The sequence below is a fragment of the Charadrius vociferus genome, unplaced genomic scaffold, assembly GCF_000708025.1.
Source record: "Charadrius vociferus isolate BGI_N301 unplaced genomic scaffold, ASM70802v2 scaffold32, whole genome shotgun sequence".
In the NCBI taxonomy this organism is placed as follows: Eukaryota; Metazoa; Chordata; class Aves; order Charadriiformes; family Charadriidae; genus Charadrius; species Charadrius vociferus.
Genome location: NW_009647856.1, coordinates 3,794,353 through 3,813,784, shown reverse-complemented (window position 1 = coordinate 3,813,784; position 19,432 = coordinate 3,794,353). Strand labels below are relative to the sequence as shown.

The 19,432-nt window shown below is 38.7% G+C and overlaps 1 protein-coding gene across 1 annotated transcript in view; it reads left to right on the top strand.

The window, feature by feature from the left end:
- Positions 1-19,432, top strand: part of SEMA3E (sema domain, immunoglobulin domain (Ig), short basic domain, secreted, (semaphorin) 3E) — a 145,217-nt gene that overhangs the window by 117,325 nt on the left and 8,460 nt on the right. Inside the window, exons 8-14 of the mRNA XM_009882929.1 lie at positions 2,541-2,655; positions 2,998-3,067; positions 4,581-4,725; positions 10,210-10,432; positions 13,077-13,168; positions 14,228-14,269; positions 17,430-17,596. Coding sequence (XP_009881231.1) covers positions 2,541-2,655; positions 2,998-3,067; positions 4,581-4,725; positions 10,210-10,432; positions 13,077-13,168; positions 14,228-14,269; positions 17,430-17,596 — 854 coding nt within the window. The remainder of the gene's footprint in view (positions 1-2,540; positions 2,656-2,997; positions 3,068-4,580; positions 4,726-10,209; positions 10,433-13,076; positions 13,169-14,227; positions 14,270-17,429; positions 17,597-19,432) is intronic.

The following is a 19,432-nucleotide window of genomic DNA, read 5'->3' as shown; positions in this document are numbered from 1 at the left end:
CAGGCCACGTTCCTGGTGGGTTGATCCCATCTCTGTTTGACTCCCTGGCCCCACACACAGGAAGAAGATCTCAGGCAGTCGCTGGAGAGGACCACCATTAACATATGATCTCCCAGATTAAGCTGCCCATAATCAGTCCTCTCTGAACATTGTATGGAGTTTGGGTGCATTCCTTTTCTATTAATTGAACTATGGTGAGGCTGATGAGAGGAGCTCTCCCATTCCCTTTGGGACTAGAGCTGCTTGATTAAAGGAAGGAATGAGAAGTTTATTTCTTTACATCTGATATTGTTTCTGAAAAAAAATGCATTCTTTCCTCCTAACTGTAGGGGGTACATTCCTAAATCTGTTGGGCAAAAAACAAGATGCAAGTTCAAAATCTTCTGTCACTTCAATGTATAGTATATGTCACATATGCTTACCAGCATACTGCCTATTAAAATTTCTTAAGGAATATTCACGTATAACTTAAAACATCTGAAGTATGCAAAGTACCAAATTGCAGTGTAAGACATTAATGTTCACAAAGCCAGTTCACTTTCTGAATTCAAGCCTGCATCAAGATCTGAAGTAGAATTCTTTGGCATATGTTCTGGTAGAAGTCTGAATAGATTATTTTAATAGTCCCCTCTAGTCTGAAATATATCCACCTGAATGTCTTATCTCTAGCCATGGATTAAATCAAAATCCCACAAACCTTTCTCTTCCGCTCATCCAAAACTCCCAACGCTTTATCATCCGGACATTAACTTCAAATCCATACGCTATAATTCAGATTTGATTTAATTAATACAAAAAATTGGTAGCTGGTGATTCAAGAACTGTGGGGTTTTTTTTGTTTTCACCTGAGCTGTAACAGGTTGTGCAATATAGAGGCACCTACTCTGTATATTTCTACTTTTTTGAGGAAAACACATCACTGGTTTTGTAAGATCTCAGTGTGAATCTGAGGAAATCTATTAATTTCAGTAGCTAAAAGTGAAGTTGTGAGAGGAGATTTGCAAGCCTAATACGGAGCCTTGAACAGTGAGTTACACAACCTACCTGAATATAAGGCCATAGCCTTAAGGATGCTACCCAAAGGTTACAGACTCAGATTACTAAGTAGCACTAAATGTGTGGAGCTGTCGACACGCTGGAGGGAAGGGATGCCATCCAGAGGGACCTGGACAGGCTGGAGAGGTGGGCCTGTGAAAACCTTGTGAATTTCAACAAGGCCAAGTGCAAGGTTCTGCACATGGGCCAGAGCAATCCCATGCACAAATACAGGCTGGGCGGAGAATGGATTGAGATCAGCCCTGAGGAGAAGGACCTGGGGGTGCTCGTGGATGAGAAGCTCAACATGAGCTGGCAATGTGCACTTGCAGCCCAGAAAGCCAACCACATCCTGGGCTGCATTGAAAGAAGCATGGCCAGCAGGGCGAGGGAGGGGATTCTGCCCCTCTACTCCACTTTCTTGAGACCCCACCTGGAATATTGCATCTAGCTCTGGAGCTCCCAACATAAGAAGGCCATGGACCTGTTGGAGTAGATCCAGAGGAGGGCCACAAAGATGATCAGAGGGCTGGAGCACCTCTCCTATGAAGACAGGCTGAGAGAGTTGGGGTTGTTCAGCCTGGAGAAGAGAAGGCTCCGGGGAGGCCTTATAGCAGCTTTCTAGTATCTGAAGGGCACCTACAAGAAAGCTGGAGAGGGTCCTTTTACAAGGGCATTTAGTAATAGGATAGGGCATAATGGCTTCAAACTGGAAGAAGGTAGATTTAGAACAGATATTAGGAAAAAAACCTCACTATGAGGGTGGTGAGATACTGGGACAAATGGCCCAGGGAAGTTGTGGAGGCCCCATCCCTGGACGTGTTCAAGGCCAGGTTGGATGAGGCTTTGAGCAACCTGGTCTAGTGGGAGGTGTCCCTGCCCATGGCAGGGGGGTGGACCTAGATGACCTTTAAGGTGCCTTCCAATCTAAACCATTCTATGATTCTAGGATTCTAAATGCCCCCTTTTCTTGAGAGTCCGGCAGTCTCAACTACAAGGAAAAGATGAGACAGCCATAGCAAAGCAGGAATTATTTAAAGGTGTTGAGAAATTGTTTGAGGACCATGCAGACATTTGCCTCAGACTTGCCCCAGCTGTCCCAGTTCTATAGATAGACTCAGGGCTTCAGTTTCCAAAAGTGTTGATCTAACCATGTGCTGAGCTCCTAAAGCGAAGCTAAACTTTGCTAATGTACTCAGTACATCCAGTTAACAAAAAAGAGAAATAAAAAAGCTTCACAACAGCTGTGTCATTAAAACTATCCATGGATGTGGTACAGAATAAAAAAAAAAATTTATAAACCCGCAGCTCTTAATGAGACCTGGACTTGATCAGTGCAATCCTACTTGAAAACTGACTCCAGAGAAATAATACTAGTAATAGACGTTTGAAAATGCATACTTTTGACATTAAACGATACAGTAAGCAGCTAATTCAGCAGAGATGTTTGTGCTTCTAGACTTTCTCATTCAAATTACCATCAGCATTTGTTTCTTTCTATACAGAATGATATGGGAGGCCAGCGAATGCTCGTGAATAAATGGAGCACTTTCCTCAAAACCAGGCTAGTTTGCTCTGTGCCCGGGAGAAACGGAATTGATACGCATTTTGATGACTTAGGTAAACATCCTTGACTGCAACGAGCTTAAAACCATCATATAAAACATATACTTTCATGATAACACATCTTACTATCAAATATTGTACTCGTATTCATTAACAGGGAATGGTGGTTTGTGTTTTGTTTCCAATATATATGAAGTTCTATCCCTACGGATCTGACTATCATCAATTATGCCTTTATTTATTGCATTGTTTTTAAAGATTACTTTCAAAATCTGCATAAAATTAAATAACATATATGAGTAAAATAGGATTACACTTTTAACAAGCGATGAAGTTTCTCTTTTGGGCCTGAGAAAAGTGGTTTGGTACCAATAAAATTGCCTTTACATTTTACAGAGGATGTGTTTTTGCTGCAAACTCGTGATAACAAAAATCCAGTGATATTTGGCCTCTTCAATACTACAAGGTAAACAACTAGAAGAAATAATAGCCACAATAGAGGAATGTTTGAACAGCCTATAGAAGAGATAGAAGCTGCACGATAAGTATCCCTTAGCAAATATATAGTAAACAGTTTAATCCCTGTTCTATGCACAGTGGGGTTCCTTGTTAATGTAAACACTGCTCTGTGACACTCAGGGGCTTGAAGTCTCATTCAGTGATCCCCTCTATCTGGATCATAAATTAATTAAATGTTTATCTGCTTGAAAAGTTCCTAGTACCCGAGTATATGCACTCCTGCATGCTTATAAGAGCAGCCACCTATCAGAGCCACCTGTCTTCCTTTGCAAGCTCCACTGTAATTCAAGTTTAAGTAGACAGCAGCTTAAATTCCTACTAACTCCTTAGTGAATCCTAAAACACTAGCCGTGGTGTTCCTGATGGCCTCCTTTTCCACAGCAGCCTGGTTCAAGTGCCAGCATGCAGTACCCATTTCTTGGAGATCCAACTGTTACTTTAGGATGTAACTGGTAGAGAAGAGCAACTGTGCTTTTGCCACTATTTCACTTTCCTGATTTTTATTTTATTTTATTTTTAAATAAAGCAAGGCAGATCTGGTCCTGTAGGGATGCAGGCACCTAGCATTTCCTGCTGCTAACTATGCCAATAGAGAGAGGTGGGCACCTAACTAAAATTATCTAAATCACCTTCTGGAGTCTTCAGAGATGAGAGGGACTTTTTACAAGGGCATGGAGTGATAGGATGAGGGGTAATAGCTTCAAACTGGAAGAGAGGAGATTTAGAATAGATATTAGGAAAAAAAAATTCACTCTGAGGGTGGTGAGGCGCTGTAACAAATTGCCCAGGGAAGCTGTGGAGGCCTCATCCCTGGAGGTGTTCAAGGCCAAGTTGGACAAGGCTTTGAGCAACCTGGTCTGGTGGGAGGTGTCCCTGCCCATGGCAGGGGGGTTGGAACGAGATAATCTTTAAGGTGCCTTCCAACCCAAACCATTCTGTGATTCTAGGATTCTAATTTCATACACAGAGTGATCTTGATGTTCTAACTAATAACACCAACCAACATTCCCATTCAATATAAAAAGACTCCTGCTCTTTTCAGTCAGCATTGGATGATTTCCATCTTTCTGAAGTAACAACAATAGGAAAAATCTTAGAGAAGAAAAATGATTAACTGTTTAAGTCACTAATCAAAATCATCTAAGACCTGAGTTTAGTTTGTTGTGCTTCCTCTGTGTTCATAAACAAGTAATTAAGAGCCTGTGTTCACCATCTTCAAATTTTGGGATAACAACATGGAGCTTTCTCAGAGAAATATTATAAATATAAATATATTAAAGACTTTGTAAAGAACATTGGAGATTGTAGTTATAAGAAAAGTATATAGGAAACAATAAGTATTTTTTTCTCCCTGAATACTGTTGATATGTGACTTATTTTTAATTACACAATAATACCACTATTATATGTACAGAATGTGACGTATTGCTTTAATAATTTCTTTGAATTTTACTTCATAGCAATATATTTAGGGGATATGCTATATGTGTTTACCACATGGCAAGTGTCCGAGCAGCTTTCAATGGACCATACGCTCATAAAGAAGGACCTGAGTACCACTGGGCTCTCTACGAAGGAAAAGTACCTTACCCTAGACCTGGTTCAGTAAGTACAATCTATTTCCCACGGATTTACTGTATAAATGAATTCAGAAAGAAAATCTTCCTCGCTTCACAATCCAGGATATATTTATTTGAACATATACATACTGTAGCATTTCTGGAGAAGTGTGGAATGGATCAGCAAGAAGTTTAATCAGGTACTAGAACCATATATTTCCCAAAGGAAAAGAGTGGTATAAAGTACAAAAGGTTTTTCAAAATCCTGCTGGGGCTTGAATTCAACAACCTTGTGTTAAGATCTTAAGGTCCCAAAGTTAGGATCGCAGGCAAGAGGTATAGAAGGAGGCACCTCTAGAAGGTGGGTCAGATGCCGCATTCTGAAGCTGTGAGTGCATTAGCTTGGAAGCAACCTCACTTTCTACCAAGTCTAGAATAGCTGTTCTTCTAAATTTGGCTGCTGACATATTTTTTTTGCATCTGAACCTTGATAACTTTAGTCTAACTGCCAGGGAAATAAATGAAAATTCAAATCAATTTAAGTTCATTGAGTGAACCATGAGGATTTTTCTAATGGAACTTTCTGGCGAATGGGTTGTCCCTACTGACTTCACTTGAGAAAATAAAGCTAGGATGAACTAAAAATATGTACCTATGGTTACAAATATATATATATTTAAGATGCATGCCATATTTTCCTATATAAATAAGCTTATTACTGGAAAAAAGCAAGCTTACACAAGGCAATTCACTTTCTATTGCCTGCCGAAACCAGGACATTTAACAAGTGTTAAAGGAAGAAAAAGATATGACCTACTATTTCAATATGATTGTTCTGGTTCCTTTTTTTCATTTCTTTTTCAAAAAGGATCAGATTACAATATTTCAATAATTTAGATCAGTGCACAGGTTAGAAACAAGACACAGATTTTAACAAAAGTAACTAATCAGAATAAACACAGTCTTAGATAGGAGTAAAGCCGAAACCCCTTGAGGTCGTTGTCTCAGGACTGGTTCTTTCTAGGAGCAATGGCCTGGCATCCTCACCACCCACTGCTGTGCTTTCAGACATCACAGGCTGGGATTTTATTACCCTCAAATCAGGTTCCTGGACTTACTAACATTCTTGCTCTGTACCCTTTACAAAGAACACAGAAATATTAAAACGATGTTTCAAAGAACCAAACTCAGCAAAATCACTTACGCTTTTTGCTAATTTTCATACGAGTTTCTTTAACGACTTCTTTTTTTTTTTTTTTTCAATGGACATTAAGTGGAGAAAAGAAACAAGATATATTTTGAAAATGCAGTTAATCTGGCAACTATTGTAGCATACTCTGCAACTATACAGGTGCTGTCATGTAGAGAGGTGTTTCTGACTGGCACTTAGATTTTTAATTCTGTAAACAGAAATTCTGGAGGAAATTACAAACACATTACTTAGAGACAGGTAATTGATTTCTACAAGGAATTCCTAATTTCTATGTTGATTTTTAAAAGGCATCACAAGTAATCTTCATCTCAAACTCTTTTCCTGTTTTACTGTCTTTTTAGGGGTTTGTGAAGATTCTATCCCTGTAGTTTCTTAGTTTCTTAGCCCAGGAAGTTCCCGTCCCAGCTCAGGGGGGGAGGAGAGCCATTCCGCCTTCACTGCCCATCAGTGTGGCTGCGGGTGCCCTGTGCATTGCAGGGACCCGGCAGCATCTCGCAGATGGGGCACCACCAGGGCCTCCCTCACCTTCCCCTCTCTGCTGCAAGTCAGGAGGAGTCCCCACAGCAGGCAATGCCAGGCTCACCCGGAGAAGCATCACACCCAGCATTTCTTCTGTTCCCTGTACTTTTGGGGAATACAACTGCTTACCCACCCATGGCGATTGCCATCTGTTGTAAAGCTGCTGTTGTTTACACTCGCTGAAGTTCTGCCCCTTACCATGTCCGCATTGTCCAGGTTTTTGACTCTGTGAGATGCAAAGACATTTCTAATAGCCGTTTGGCTGAACTGCCCCTGCCCAGCTCTCACACGGCACCTCTCCATCTTCCCACAGGCAAAGGGCTCTCTCTCTGTAAACAGTTGCTGGAGCACTACCGTCAGTGTCGTTTTTCTTTTGCTAACCGAATCGATATTCTTTTTTATACTAAAAGCATTCATTTGCAGAAATAAACATTGCATACAGTTCATTTATCACTGAATCACAGGAATGAGAGGGGAAAAGCCCTGTTAGCTTATCTAGTCCATGCCAGTACAGCTTTTCTCCCTGTAGTACGATTTCAAATGCACATCCTCTCTCATTTTCAATTAATGTTTTCCTCTTCTTCCTTTGGGGTTAGAAACATAAGTCCAAATGCTGAAGTGGATGCTCCACAAAAGAGATTATCTGGGATTTAAACGCTATGAATATGACTTGACCATCCAATAGCCAATAAGCTACCACTTTAGCAGTGCTGACATCAATACCAAATGTTTGGGTTTTTTTGTTTGTTTGATGTGGATCAAAGTAAGTCAGTGGTATTGAGTCAGGATAGGAAAACAGGTAAGTAAATTATCACATTTTGAGCAAAATGGTTGAATTCAAAGGAATTATTGGTTCCCTATTTGACATTTTGTATAGAGCATTTACAGTTTTTACAGTTTTAAAAAATAATGAGACAGTACTGCGCATGGATTGCAGAATGGTTGTATATTTTACAAAGATTCTATGCTCCAAATTCTTTAAGTGGTATTCTTCCCCCCCCCCAAGCAGTAGAACACCTCACATATGTTATTTGGACTAGCATTAAACACGGGCAGGAATTCAGTATTAATGACTACAATCATTACATTGATATCTCCTAGCACTGAAGATTTAAAGTTTTGGAGGGGTTTTTTTTTGGCAAGAAGGAGAGAACACTGAGCCAACACTTCAGCAAAGCTGACAGTGATTTACGGAAAGATTGCCCCAAGTTCCACTCACTCTTGATGCTTCTCTCCCTTGGCTCTGAACGATCACGTTTGGGGCAGACTGGATTGTAGCCTCCCCAACAGGCAAAGCACAGGAGCCGAAACAGATGTAAGAGAAGAGAGCAAGTAATTTTCCCAATGTCAGAGAACAAGTTAGCTGACAGACCAGGTCTTTCCTGGGTGTTAATTGATTTAATCACTTTTATTGTGACTAAATCTATATGTTTCAGAGCACATCAGAGGCTGAAATGGCTGGTTCTGCTGACTGATTAATTGATTGACTTGTGGCTGCTCATTTAGGGCACAGTATAGAGATCTTTTCAATGCTTTTCTGGTATCATGAAGAGAAAGCATGTTTTGGGCTGTAGCCCACAGTGTTAGGTTTCACACTCCAAAGAAAAAGTCAGCATCTTGGTAAGCTGAATCCCACTACTTTCCCCATCACAGGAGTGACAGTGACAAGAGACTAAAAATAACCTACTATTAGGTATCTCTGAGAGTCAGCGCTCTTTGATCTGAGCTATTGAATGGGTAAAGATGGAGTCTATAAGGAATGAGAGTACAGTTTAAAGCTAAATAAACAGAAAACCACTGTTAAGAGTCGCACCGGTTCGACAAACTGCAATCCGCTGCTCCCTGATGTCTACTTGAAGCACTGCTTCTGCCGTAATCTGCTCCTGTTTTGCTGATTCATTTAGTGCTTTTAGACTGTGATGCTTCTGGGAATGCCATCAGTTGCCTCAAAAATGGTGTTGATAGACTTCAGAGACGGCCTACTGTTTCCTTTCTAGACTACTTGATTTTATTTAATTAAAAATGAAAAACCTGTGAAGGATTATTTTTATTAAATCTCTCCAGGGCTAGAACTTTGCAAAGGGAACCTGGCAGTGCCTATTCACTTCATGAGCTGTGCAGTGCATGGAAAGCAGAGGCTTAGCCTGTCTTCATGCTCCAGCTCTGTCTCTTTATTGCAAACAGCCGGTGAAATTCCATCACTAGGTTGATTAGACAATTACTTTAAAGTCAACACTGAACAAATACTTTCCTGTAGCTAAGCCCAAAAAGTGGAAACAAACATTGCCCCAGTTGACAAGTGCAGGAGTTTGTTACTGTCAATTACAGTTGACCACAAGTTTAAAATTACTGTTTCCAGTAAACATAATATTTTATTTCATTTTATTGATTGAAAAATCCAATTTAAATAGGGAAAGGCTGCTACTGTGGCTTAGCTTGAAATGCTTCTTAAAACCACGCTGCTTATGAATATTTGGAGAAAGTAAATGGTTACTGAGATATTTCCAGCTTGATCATAAATGGTTTCAATTAGACATCATGAAGCAAATTGGAAATGTAGAATCTATGTTCAGTTAGGGAACACTATATCCTTTGCAAAGGATCCTAAAACTAACTTCTCTGTTTAATGCATTAAATTATCCCTAATTGCACATTTGACCGAAGGAGTAAGCCTCTTTTAATCAATCATTGACATAAAGCGTATTTGCTTTGCAAAACAGTTGATTGGTCAATGCAAACATTGGTATTTCAAGCTAAACTGTGATATATAATACTGTCATCGTGAGTTAGGAATTAGAATCAAAAGTAATACTGTTAGAGTGCCTGAGACCAAGAATTACTGCTGCTGCTGCTGGCATAATTTTTGGATGAGGCTTTGAGTAATATGGTCTAGTGGAAGGTGTCCCTGCTCATGGCAAGGGGGTTGGAACTTGATGCTCTTTAAGGTCCCTTCCAACCTAAACCATTCTATGATTCTATGATTTTCAAGTGTGCTTAGTTTCTTACAGTAACGCATTTTGCAATTAAAAATAATTAGACTAGAGACTGATTTCAAGCATTAGTATACTGTTGACCTTACATGGCTGTCCCTCTCCTGGGATAAGAAACCCCTTTCTCCTAACTCTGTCAATGGCCATTTTGATTACATCTTCAATACGAATTTGGGGAAGGCATAAGCACTATGGTTTTTGTAAAAATCTAAAAGTGTTACTATTTATTTTGCTCTGAGTATGCCAGAGAGGAAGGAGCTCCTTCTTTCTAAACATGGCAATGCCAAGGCTCTGTTCTGCATTCCCTTTCTTGGCTTCTCACGATTAATAATCCACACTATGCATAAAGCATAGAGTTCACTGTAGAGAGGCTGGTGCTGGTCTCTTCTCACAGGTAATTAATGACAGAACGAGAGGGAATGGCTTCAAGCTCCAACAGGGCAGATTTAGACTGAACATTAGGAAAGACTTTTTCACAGAAAGAGTGGTCGGGCACTGGAATAGGCTGCCCAGGGAGGGGGTTGAGCCACCATCCCTGGATGTGTTTAACAGCCATTTAGATGTGGTGTTGGGGGATATGGTGTAGAGGAGAACTTTGTAGAGTAGGGTAGATGGTTGGACTCGACGATCCCAAGGGTGTCTTCCAACCTAGACAATTCTATGATTCTATGAATTCCTACTGTGGTCTTCTGTGCCTGTTTTTATTCTAGATTTTTTGTAAACTTGTCATTACCCCTGAAAACAAGACCCGTCTCTGACAATTTATTTGGCAAACCTTCAGGATAATCTATGTTTTATGCTTTTGCAGTGTGCCAGCAAGGTGAATGGCGGTCTGTACACCACCACCAAAGACTATCCTGATGAAGCTGTCCATTTTGCCAGGAGTCATCCACTGATGTATCAGCCCATTAAACCTGTTCATAAGAGACCAATACTAGTTAAAACAGATGGAAAATACAATCTTAAACAAATAGCAGTGGACAGAGTGGAAGCTGAAGACGGACAATATGATGTCTTGTTCATTGGCACAGGTAACTTAAGGAAAGCAAAGAAGAAAATGGGTTTAATTTTTTTTTTTTTTTTACTTCCAGGATGTATGAAATTAAGTTGTGTATAGTCCAAAAATAATAAATCAATACAACATTCCTCTTTAATAATCATTCTTTGCATGACTGTGCCAATCTTCAACTTAGAGAAGAATTTAGTCATTCTATATGCGTTTCACTGTGCTGATAACATTATATAGAAAAATAATGGTAGGAAAAGGTTTAAAAGACTTGGAAGAGAAACTTAAGTATAGAATTCAGCTTTTTTTTTTTTCAAACAAGAACCTTAAATTAAATTCCCAAAAGGCTGACTTTATTTTTAAAATGTCAGAACACAATCATGTATATGAGAATAGTTTTGAGCTGAGGCCTAGAGTCTGAGAGAAACAGAGGTGATGTGATTTTCAAAAATATACGTTCAAGTTACTGACTTTATTACAAAGTTTGTTTTCCCCAATTCTGGAGACCACAAGTCTAGCTGATTCCATTAAAAAGAAACTGCCAGCTTCCAGACTTGGGTGACAACACAGCTCAAGGAAGGAAGGAGAAAATACCCATGTTTCTTAAAAAGAAACTGTTAGATGTTTTCTGCTAAGTTCTCTTGTCTTACTTTTATGCTGTTTTCATAAGATACATAGAGCTTGTTCAAAAAGGATTTTTTAAAAATCTACAAAAACATATGAATAAGGTAAAATATATCATAGATCCGCCCTAACTCTAAGCAGCCAGAGAAAAAAACACATGGTAATGGTCTTTGAAAAACAAGAAAACGTAAGAAAATAAGAGGAAAGTTTGGAACAAGACAAGACTTTAGTCACATCTAATCTGTCTGGAAAAAATCCAAGGATTCATACATTCACATTTTATCAATTTAACAACAGGAGTGGTATCACAAATCATTTTGACCATTTGTCTAGGAAAGCAGTTACAGTGAATTATTTTTACTAATGAAATTCCTCTGATAAGCACATTTCAGCGTTGAGAACATTCAGAAGAAGCGTGCCTGTAGAATAGCAAAGGCTTATTTACATTAGTGCTGTTTTCTAAGCTTTTAAATGGCCTCAGTATGGTATCAGCATTGGATTTAGTCTATAAAACATTGTGCCATGTGTCACATTTCTCTACAACAGATGTCATAACGGTGACTGAAATTTTCATATTTTCCACTTGCATTTGTGATCAAGATATTATATCAAATGCACAAGTCCTCTGTTCAGCAAAGTTGAATCCAAAGGGACTTAAGTGTGTGCTTTAGAGCTGTGCTGGACTGGCACCTAACACCTGCTTAGTCTTCTCCAGCTGTCTAATCTCAGGTGACAAGAAATTCCAGCATACAATTTTGGGCTTTAGAAACTCCAAAATGAACCTTGCAATCTCTGCTCTGGCAAAAGTTCCCATCAAAATAAAACACCGCTTCTCTTGGCAATATAATGTTAGAAAGGGTTAATTTTTTTTTGTCCGAGTCCAACACCTGCTGTGTGACACAAGTAAACAGGGTCTTGCAGCCAAGCAGAAGTTTCCTTATAGTAGCAGTGCAGGTTTGAAAGGTTCATCAAAGGCAAAGTCTGAACATCAGGGCTAACTTTCACGTGTCTGTCAGCAGGATTCAAAGAAGAACTTACTTATGAAAATCAGAGCTCAGAATGCAATTTCTTTTTACAGTTCTGTCACAAAATGGATGCCTTTGATTACATATTCTCTTTGAGAAGTGGTGTATGACCCCAGTTTAGTGGTTCCTCTTTGTTTGCCCCTTTGATCTTTTGCTGAACATTTTTCCTAGTGCTTGTCTGCTTAATATTTCCCCTGTAAATCAAAGGTGACTGAAAGTAACAGAAGAAAGGAAGTGATATTTGCCATTGTTGATGACAGATTTTCAGATTAAGGAAAGCAAGACTATCCTAACTATAGTCAGCAAGACAAAGCTGAAGTGGTGGAAGACCAGATGCTATTCATGCATTTTAATTTCCTGCAAGAGTTGTAATGACAGAGAGGCTGATAAATCTAAACTCCAATGTGCCTTAGAGTTTTTGAATGTGCAGCTTTTTTTTTTTTTTTGTGTCTTCCTTTGATTAACACCTTCAGCTCAACAGAAGCTCGGTGTTTCTCCAGAGGTGGGTGAGAACTTTGGACAATGAACCCCTGAAGGTGTTTGTACTCTTGCCTGGAGGAATAGAGCTGCTGCCAACAATCAAGGATAGTTAGTAATTTCCTAGCTAGTGTAAACACTCAGATCCTATAACTAAAGTCACTTTGCACTCTCTTGCCTTGATGGAGTCAGCTCCTGCATGCTGTCCTCTCTGTTCCTGAAATTTGGTCACCCTCTTTGATCCTTTTGCAGTTCACAAAGGGGTTATGACCCAGAGTTTGAAGAATACAAGTCATATAGCTCAGGGGTGTCTCAGTTGACTCTTATTTGTCAGGGGCAAATTGTCATGTGTATTTATTTTCTAAGAGTGTAAATCCTCATCAATAAAAGCAATATGCAACTACCTGTACATATTTATAGATTTATATCCATTATCAGCTTGAAGAAGTCATTTAATGTATTTGAAGGCCGTATAAAGTTTTCCACCAATTATAACCTTTAGTTTTGTTTTGCCTTTTTTTTTTTTTTTTAATTTATTCCCAGATAATGGAATTGTGCTGAAAGTCATTACAATTTACAATCAAGAGACAGAATCAATGGAAGAAGTGATTCTTGAAGAGCTGCAAGTATTCAAGGTGAACTGGGCGGTATATGAAACATATATACAACTGTCTTGAATTTCTTGTAGAATTAACATGTCAAAAAAAAAATCTGAAAACAGTCAAGTATACAATAGTTGTGTGTAAGGAATTTTCAAATCATCTACTTATCTTATGATAGGAAATCTTCATTTTCAGCCAAAGCTTTTCTGAGGTGGAGTTATAGTCCAAGTACTGAAGTGTATGTATAAATGTGTGCACAAAAATATACGTACTACAATCTTGGAAAATTAAATGAGGTCCAGATAAAAAAAGCCCAATCCTCAGAAAGAGTGAATCAGTTAATCTGTCTTTACAGTGGAAAAGCCTGAGTCCTAGTGAGGCAAAACTCCATTCTGTTCATGAATAACCCATGACTAAAGTTCAGTATTTGGTATGTGGCAAAGCTAATATAATGGAATTCTTTTAGTGAGTATTCACATCATGTCATTTTAGCTACATTAAGAAGGTGGGTAGCCTACTTGTAACCATAGGGAAAATCTAACATCCAAACTTAGATATTGAAACCTGGTACCTGCATTTAGTATTGACTTGTTGCCTGAGGGGAAAATCACAGAAATTGCCCCTCTTGATAAAGCTGGTTTTCAATAGACCTATTAGGGGCTACGTCTTGCCATTGCTTCAGGAAATCTGAGCAGAGGGCAGAGAGGAAAATTGCAAGAGAAGGAATTCCTGCTATTTTTATCTTATCTTCAATGAATGTTTTGTTATAAAGAACACTCCACTTATCACTCTCAAGTAGGACAAAAGGGATTCAGTGGTGGCAAGAGCTAATGTCATGTTTGACAGGAAAATCGTAGTGTTCCTGTGGCTCTGATAATCCTGAATTAAGTGTTGGTTGGTTGTTTTTAAATAAACCCTTTTAAAGCAGTACTTCTGAAACCCACAATATCGTCACATCAGAACTTAGAGAAAGACAAATCTTCTAGTAAAACTGAATGTAATAAGTAAACTTCAACACTATTTTACCTAATTTACTGTCATAACAAATTGGTATTCTTTTTTGTAAGCAAGGAAATGTTTCGTATTTTCTAGGTGCCAGTTCCTATTATTTCTATGGAAATCTCTTCAAAAAGGGTAAGTGTTTGACAAGTTCTAAATGTAAAGATTTTTTCTCAAATGTAACGAAGCTATAAAGTGTATAGAGATAGATAGATACATACATACATAGATAGATGGATGTACATCATCTGTAATGTGATCTGGTCTGATACATGTAATCTTTTTGTAATATTAACTTATGGTTATACACTCTGTTCCTTTATGAAGCATTTATGTTTTTCAATTATAATGTTAAATCTCAGTTCACATTATCATTCATATCAAAGCAAGGAAAACCCGATCTGTTTCATGAGTTACTGGCATAGTAATCACAGTAGGGATTAACTTGGTGGATATGGCAACTCACAGAAAAGTTCCTTGCTGATAAATGTGGACAGGCTTCAGCCCCATGGCGATATCAGTGTAAAAAGCCTCGCTGGCTCTCCCATGGATTCAGTTGCCCAGGAAAGGCAGAATCTGGGTCCCTTTTGAGTTTCTGGAAGCTTCTGCTAATATAAACACCCAATTTGTTACTCTTGTAGGTAGATTCTCATCTGTACAATATCACAGATATCCATACTGTATCACCATATCATCTCAGGATGGAGCCATTATAAATATCCTAGCATAGTTATATCTTAAGAGATCTTAGACATCTGACGCAATGTGGGTGCACATAAACATAGTGAAACACAACTAACAAAGAATGAAAAGTGCACTAATAGGACATGTAAGTGTGCTCCAAAAGATCATTTTTGTCTTGGTGTCCAGTGAACTTGCATGCTTTCTGCAAGTAATACAGAAAGAGAAACTCCTTTGATGGTGATTCAGAGGAGGATGTTAGGTGTAAGTGTTCTGAATTATTTCCTGGATCATTCAATTTTTTTCCCAAGGACTGTGAAAGCATCTCTGGGCTGTCGAACACTGCACCTAAGTGATTATTTGGAGAAAGACTTCAGTGTCATTTCAGATATTTGCCTTACCTTCAGCTCTCAGTGAAATGTCATGGTAAAAGGGTTGTGTTGGAAGAGTAAAAAAGAGATACCATATAAAAAGTGAAGTAGTCTTCCTCCGTTACATCCAGCTCCCAAGAGAGCTGCTAACTCTACTGATTCAAGAAATATCTGGAAAATCTGGAGAGAATTATGAAAAAATCTGCCAGAGCAACCGGAGCGGCTGAAGAACAAATTTCTTGTGAAAAGTAAAAGTAGCTTAACTTTTTCAAGATATGAGAGTAAAGACAGAGAAAACAGGATAGCCAGATATAAAATCTTACCCAAAAAAGTGACTTCCTAGTGTATGTGTTTAGGGATTCTTTAATGTTGATGGCAAAGCAATATCAAGCGTAAATAACCAAGTTCAGCTTGTTGAATGTAAATAAACAATATAGAAATAGAATGCAGTTTTCTGGTACTGAAGACAATTAAATATTGGAATACATGTTAGTGACACGGTTGGCACCAAGTCATTTTGTCTTTAAAATGAGATCTGTAAGCTGAAGTATAACTTAGTTGAGTTTATGTGATAAAAGTCACATGGCTTCTCTGCTCAAACATTTTGGCTGGTCTCTTTTGGCCTTGGAGTATGTGAGCCTGTGGAGACCTCCTTGTAGCTTTGTCTCAATATCCTTATAACACTAACCAGTCTTCACTAAGTCAGTGGTACAATAAAATATCCCGTTTCAGGGCTGAGCTAGTTATCTGCAAAGGCTGGGAAGGAATGTTCTTCTTTGATGTTCGGTTGGCTAGATATCAGATGCTTTTTGCCCTCCTGTGATGAACCAAGACTTAGAGTAGACTTTACCCCTCCTAAAAGATGAAAGAGAAAAATCTCATCTCGTATGTCTCATTGAAAGTGTTGTTCATGTCTTCTGTGACAATCACATGGCAGCCTTTGCAGACAACAAGAAATTCCTCTGAAACAAGGATCCTAGGTTTCTTCTTCATTCCAGTTGGCAGATTGAGTTCCTGCTACTATCATCTGGTTTATCTCAGCTGAAAAAGTCTTCAAGCATTACTATTACCACCTTTTCTAGTTTTTTCTCCTGGTATTTCTAAGTGCAAAATTTTTGTGACCTAAACAGATACAGGAGGCATAATTAGGAACAAAAATTAACTATCTGGGTTAAATTGAATGTTTTGTGATAGGCAAGACAGACTAAATGAGCTGCCTGTACTTTCCAGCTTTAAGAATTTTAAAATACCAGACTTTGAAATCTTGGTCTAAAAGTGGGAGTTATGGACTAAGTCTGGCCATTAGGATAAGCACAGTTTAAGTGTTCATTAGGAATCCTTTTTCTGACGGGTAAAAACATGGAAGTGACCCATGCATAAGCAGTTCCTATTGCAGTGCACACTGCATATTTCTGTGTTCACTCCATTTACATTCACCAGCAACAAGATTTTTTTTCAAGTCCCTGTAAATTCAGGCTATCCTCTTCTGAATTTATTATACCAGAAACTCATGAATGACATTGTCTTTCACTTGATTTGAAAAGGACAGTTATGTGAACTCAGAAGATTCAAAGAGTCTTAGCACCAATACTGAAGAAAACCCCGAACCCTCCAAATTAATACGAAAAAAGTAGATTGTGACCAGTTAATTTGTAAGGAAAGACTGCATAGCACCAGGAAAAAAAAAATCTATCTCTTGTACACTGAGGGATTATGTAAATCATAGTACTGCTGTGCGTGTTTATACGTGACCACATTGTAAGTAGCCACATCAAGAGTTAAATTTGCTTGACAAGTCCCATTTTAAGATTAAGGTTACTCAAGACATTTGCAAATTTGACTTCTTTGTTTAAAGTCTTTCATGACATTTTTTTTTGGCAGTTCGTTTAGGTGACAGAGAAGTGTAATGAGGGAGGCATTGGAAAGTATATTGAGGAAGAAAAAGAAACCTAAACCCCTGTCTATTCAAACACAAAGCTTACAAAGCTGAAACTTCAGAAGTGAGGAAATGCCAAAATAAACTTGTTCATTTTACCTTCTTTCTGCTCCTCTGTCCTCATGCAGGAGAGTTTAGTCTGTAATCAGATATTTTCCTGCAGAGTAACTCTGCCTCCCTCAGGGCACAGGCTGGATGCACAACTGGCAAGCAATGATAAAGCTGACATTTTTTAATAATTCCATTGTTAACAGAAGTTTTAGTGGAAGTTCTAGGAATTTAATCATACGTGGTGTGTTTTTTCCAGCAACAGCTCTACGTTGGATCTGAGTCGGTCATAGCGCAAGTGAAGTTCCACCAGTGTGACATGTACGGCACCGCCTGCGCTGACTGCTGCCTCGCTCGAGATCCGTACTGTGCTTGGGATGGGATCTCCTGTTCCCGATACTATCCCACAGGAATGCAGGCAAAGAGGTGAGAACTGCTGCTTTCTGTGATATCCTTTTTGTAAAATACCTATGCGAAGAGCTCCTACTGCAACACAAAGCGCTTTGTATCTCCCCCTCATAAAAAATAACTGAGCACTGAGCAGATATGTTAGCTGCTAATTTATTAACGCAACCTTGGAGGATTGCAAAGGAGCCAAATTAACAGGCTGGCATAAACCAATGCAGTACCAGCAATATTTTTATGAAGGAAGCAAAATCACTTAGTAATTATTTGCAGTAAGTTTTAAACAAACCTCAATTTCCTTATACATCTTTTGGTGTGCAGAGCAAAGATCCTTAACACCTTAACAACATAGGAGACCTATTTTGGTAGAATTATACAGCAAATATATCACACTGCAATAACATACACAACAGAATGTCAAAAAAAAGCAAAGAATCATCTTTGTTAATAGTCAAATACATTCACCAGCCAAAATGAAACCAGACTACCTGCAAATGCTAAGGTTAGGCTTAGGCTTTCTCCAGTGATTTGTAAAGAAAAATTACCCTAGAGGCCAGTTCAAAGCACAAACGTAATTTGGGTTCTTTAGTTCTTCCCTTGGGGAGTCTTCTCCTCTCCATCGCCATTCATTTATTCATGGCTTGTGGCCTTAATTCTTCTGTGCAGTAATTTCCCATATACCTGTCCTCTTCCCTTTCAAACCCAGGTTCTCCAAGTCAGCTACATCGATACTTGATCAAACATCTAGAACATTGCATATTTTAATCCAGACCTTTTCACAAGACTTTAAGTCAGCTTTGCCACTAGAGAGAGTAATATCTAGCTTTAGTCTGGAGAACTTTGGTAATGTGTAATTCAAATCCGTTCTGTGGCTTTTTTACAATTACGGTTTCTTCAAATATATGCTTATATATATAAGACCTACATAGACTGCAAGGATTAGAATAAATTGAGTAACTTCTGGACACAGTTTTGAAAACTAGTGGAGATGGTTCAGTCAAAACCAAGTCATAGTATCTCAAACTGATTCTTGTTTCTTAAGGAAAAAAAACAGGAAAGCGGGGCTTTTTATTTATTTATTCTTTTGTCCTGCACACCTTATCTTTCCATGAACCCGGATGCATTCAAACACATGCACTGCTGACTATAGCCAGGCACAACAGATATTTCTGTGGATTTTTCTACAAGATAATAAACACAGTCATGTTACACTGGGTAACATGACATTTTGGGTAAGGCACATTAAGAAGTAAACATGAGAAATATAGCCAATGACTCAGTATAATTAAGAATCTCTTGGACTTATTACGCTAAGGCATAGGTTAAACCTAGTAGGAAGTCTACTCCACTTTTACAAGCAGGATTGTATAGTCTTCTCATGCCTCTTGCAAGCAGACCTAAGGGAGAAAGTGGGCTCTGGTTGTCTGGTCAATGTGAGAAGATTGTGGCTAAAATTTTCAGGCCCTGGGTTAAGAAAGATGAGCAGCTATATAATGGGCCAGGGATATTAATTTCCTAAAGTATAAGTAGAAATTGGATTATCATAATTAGAAAACATATGGGTCACTCCATAATTATAAAACATATGGGTTACTCATCTAATGATGTAAAGTCATTTGGGGAAGGTGTCATTTATGGGGGTTAAAAAATTTCCTACCAACCTGCTAGGACTGTGTCAGCATTTATGTTGTTCTGCAGGCTACCTATTGCCCAAGAAAAGATAAGAGAAACTCACTTGGTCCTGAACTCTGTTGTACATTTTTAGCATATTTCTCACCTAAGACAATTTCCAGAGTAGCAGCCCTTAAGTCCCCTGATACACGCATTTATCCAGGGCTGAGTGATATGAGCAGCACC